Here is a 2263-nt window from a genome sequence, read left to right as displayed (position 1 = left end):
TGTTATACACAGTTTAACTGTTGTATATTTTTGTTATTGGTTTTTTGTTTTTTGTTTTGTTCATTTTTATTGTTATTTATGTACATATATATACCGTATCTTACTTAATAGTGCATGCAACTGGAGAAAAACCCCTTGCTAAGTGTTCCCCCTTTTTGATTCAAAAGCTGTTTGAATCAACCATTGGGCATTTGAAAAAAATTCAAAAATTGAGGTCAGGGGACTTACTTGTAGAAACAGCCTCTCCTCAACAAACAACAAAGCTTTTGTCAATTACAACTCTTGGAGACATGGGAATATCGGTCACACCACACGGAAGTTTGAACTCATCACGTGGTGTGATATCTGAGTTTGACTTGATGTCTGAAGACGAATCAGACATTCAGATCGGCCTCTCGGACCAAGGTGTCACTTCTGTCCGACGCATTTCGATCCGTCGAGACGGCAAGTTGATACCCACTAAACATTTAATTATAACATTCAACAACCCGACACTGCCATCTTTCGTTACAGCAGGATATCTGCGCTGCGCAGTTCGTCCGTATATTCCAAATCCGCTGCGTTGCTTTAAATGCCAGCGATTTGGACATTCCCAGACCTCTTGTCGAGGCAAAAACTTGTGCGCACAGTGTGGAACTGAAGGTCACAACAGTACTGAATGTAAAAGTACGCCACACTGTGTGAACTGCAAAGATGCCCATCCTTCCTACTCACGAAAGTGTACCGCATGGCAAAGAGAAAAAGAGATCCAACGGGTAAAAACTATGAAAAACATCTCATATCCAGAGGCTCGTCGTATGGTCACTCCAAGTGCACCTATGCAACAAAAGACATTTGCTGCCGTGGTGAAATCTACTAACACATGTGGGGTTCAAACAGAGATTTCTGTATCCCCAAGTGAATCTTTTACACGCCATGCGAAATGTTTAATACTCTCATCTATGAAAACACCAGAACAGGAAAGTACAAAAGCAAAAACACCTCTACCAAAAACTGGGATAACAACTAGGAATGTGGGTTCCAAAAAAGCGAGTAAGAACCCACTAAACAAACAGAGAGTGAAAGCAGCACTCTCCAAATCCAAAAAATCGGAGGCTCAGTCGATGAGTGAGTTCTCTGATATCTCTGACGAAGAGAATAAACTGGAGGTGACCCAAACAACATCGCCTTTAAAAGGAAAATCATCAGTTAAATTGAAGAGGGACACCTTTGCAAAGAATGCTGTATCAAACACATAATGGATTATAAAATAATTCAGTGGAACTGTCGTGGTTTCCGCAACAACTTCTCTGACGTTAAACACTTGACATCACCTACCACATCTCTCTGCGTGGCACTCCAGGAAACACATTTAAAACCTGGAGAAAAAATATCTTTAAAAGGGTTTGGACTCTACCGCAAGGATGATGATAGCCACAACCGCGCCAGTGGAGGTGTGGCTATACTGGTTTCAAACTGCATACCGTCCTTACCGGTACAAATAACAACAGAGCTGCAAGCTGTGGCAGTCAGAATATCTATTGGAGTAACTGTCACAGTTTGTTCCATATACTTGCCACCAGATGTCAGAGTCGATGAAGATGAATTGGATGCCTTGGTTGAACAACTGCCGACTCCATTCCTTTTACTCGGTGATTTCAATGGCCACAATCCAATGTGGGGCAGTCTTGACATAAACCGTCGAGGCAGGGCCATTGAGAGGTTTATAGGCAATCACCAACTGTATTTATTTAATACTGGAGAAGTGACATACTTCCATGCCCCAACAAGAACATTCACTGCCATTGACCTATCATTAGCAACCCCGAATCTGTTTTCAGCGTTTACATGGGAGGTTGGATCTAATCCACTCTCTAGTGACCACTTCCCAATATTTTTAAAATATCGAGGCAGAGAAAGCTGTGAAACAGCCCGTCCACCACGCTGGAAATTTGAAACGGCAGATTGGCCTGCATTTTCCTCTCTGGCTAACATCACTGAGGAAATGGTCAATGCTGCTGGTATCAATGATGCAGTTGAATTTGTCACTTCTAGTATTATTGAGGCAGCCGAAAAAACAATGGGGATAACATCAACCAGATATCCAAAACATCCGAAACCATGGTGGGATCAGAATTGTGAGGCAGCATTTAAAAAACAAAAGAAAGCATGGGGGATTTTCAGAAGATACCCCACTGCTGAGAATTTGATAGCTTTTAAAAAAGCAAAGGCAAATGCCAGAAAAATAAGGAGGCAAAGCCAAAGGGATTCCTGGAGGAAGTAT

At 41.9% G+C, this 2263-nt stretch overlaps 1 protein-coding gene across 1 annotated transcript; it reads left to right on the top strand.

The window, feature by feature from the left end:
* Positions 1-290: 290 nt before the first annotated feature.
* On the top strand, positions 291-1238 carry LOC136969225 (uncharacterized). The gene has a single exon (XM_067263315.1). The coding sequence runs from the start codon at positions 291-293 to the stop codon at positions 1236-1238; it is 948 nt and encodes a 315-aa protein (XP_067119416.1).
* Positions 1239-2263: the final 1025 nt, after the last annotated feature.

Source organism: Centruroides vittatus, unplaced genomic scaffold (assembly GCF_030686945.1).
Source record: "Centruroides vittatus isolate TY-2023 unplaced genomic scaffold, ASM3068694v2 contig_1768, whole genome shotgun sequence".
NCBI lineage: Eukaryota > Metazoa > Arthropoda > Arachnida > Scorpiones > Buthidae > Centruroides > Centruroides vittatus.
Note: the sequence above shows the minus strand (reverse complement) of the source record. Positions and strands in the feature narration are given on the sequence as shown.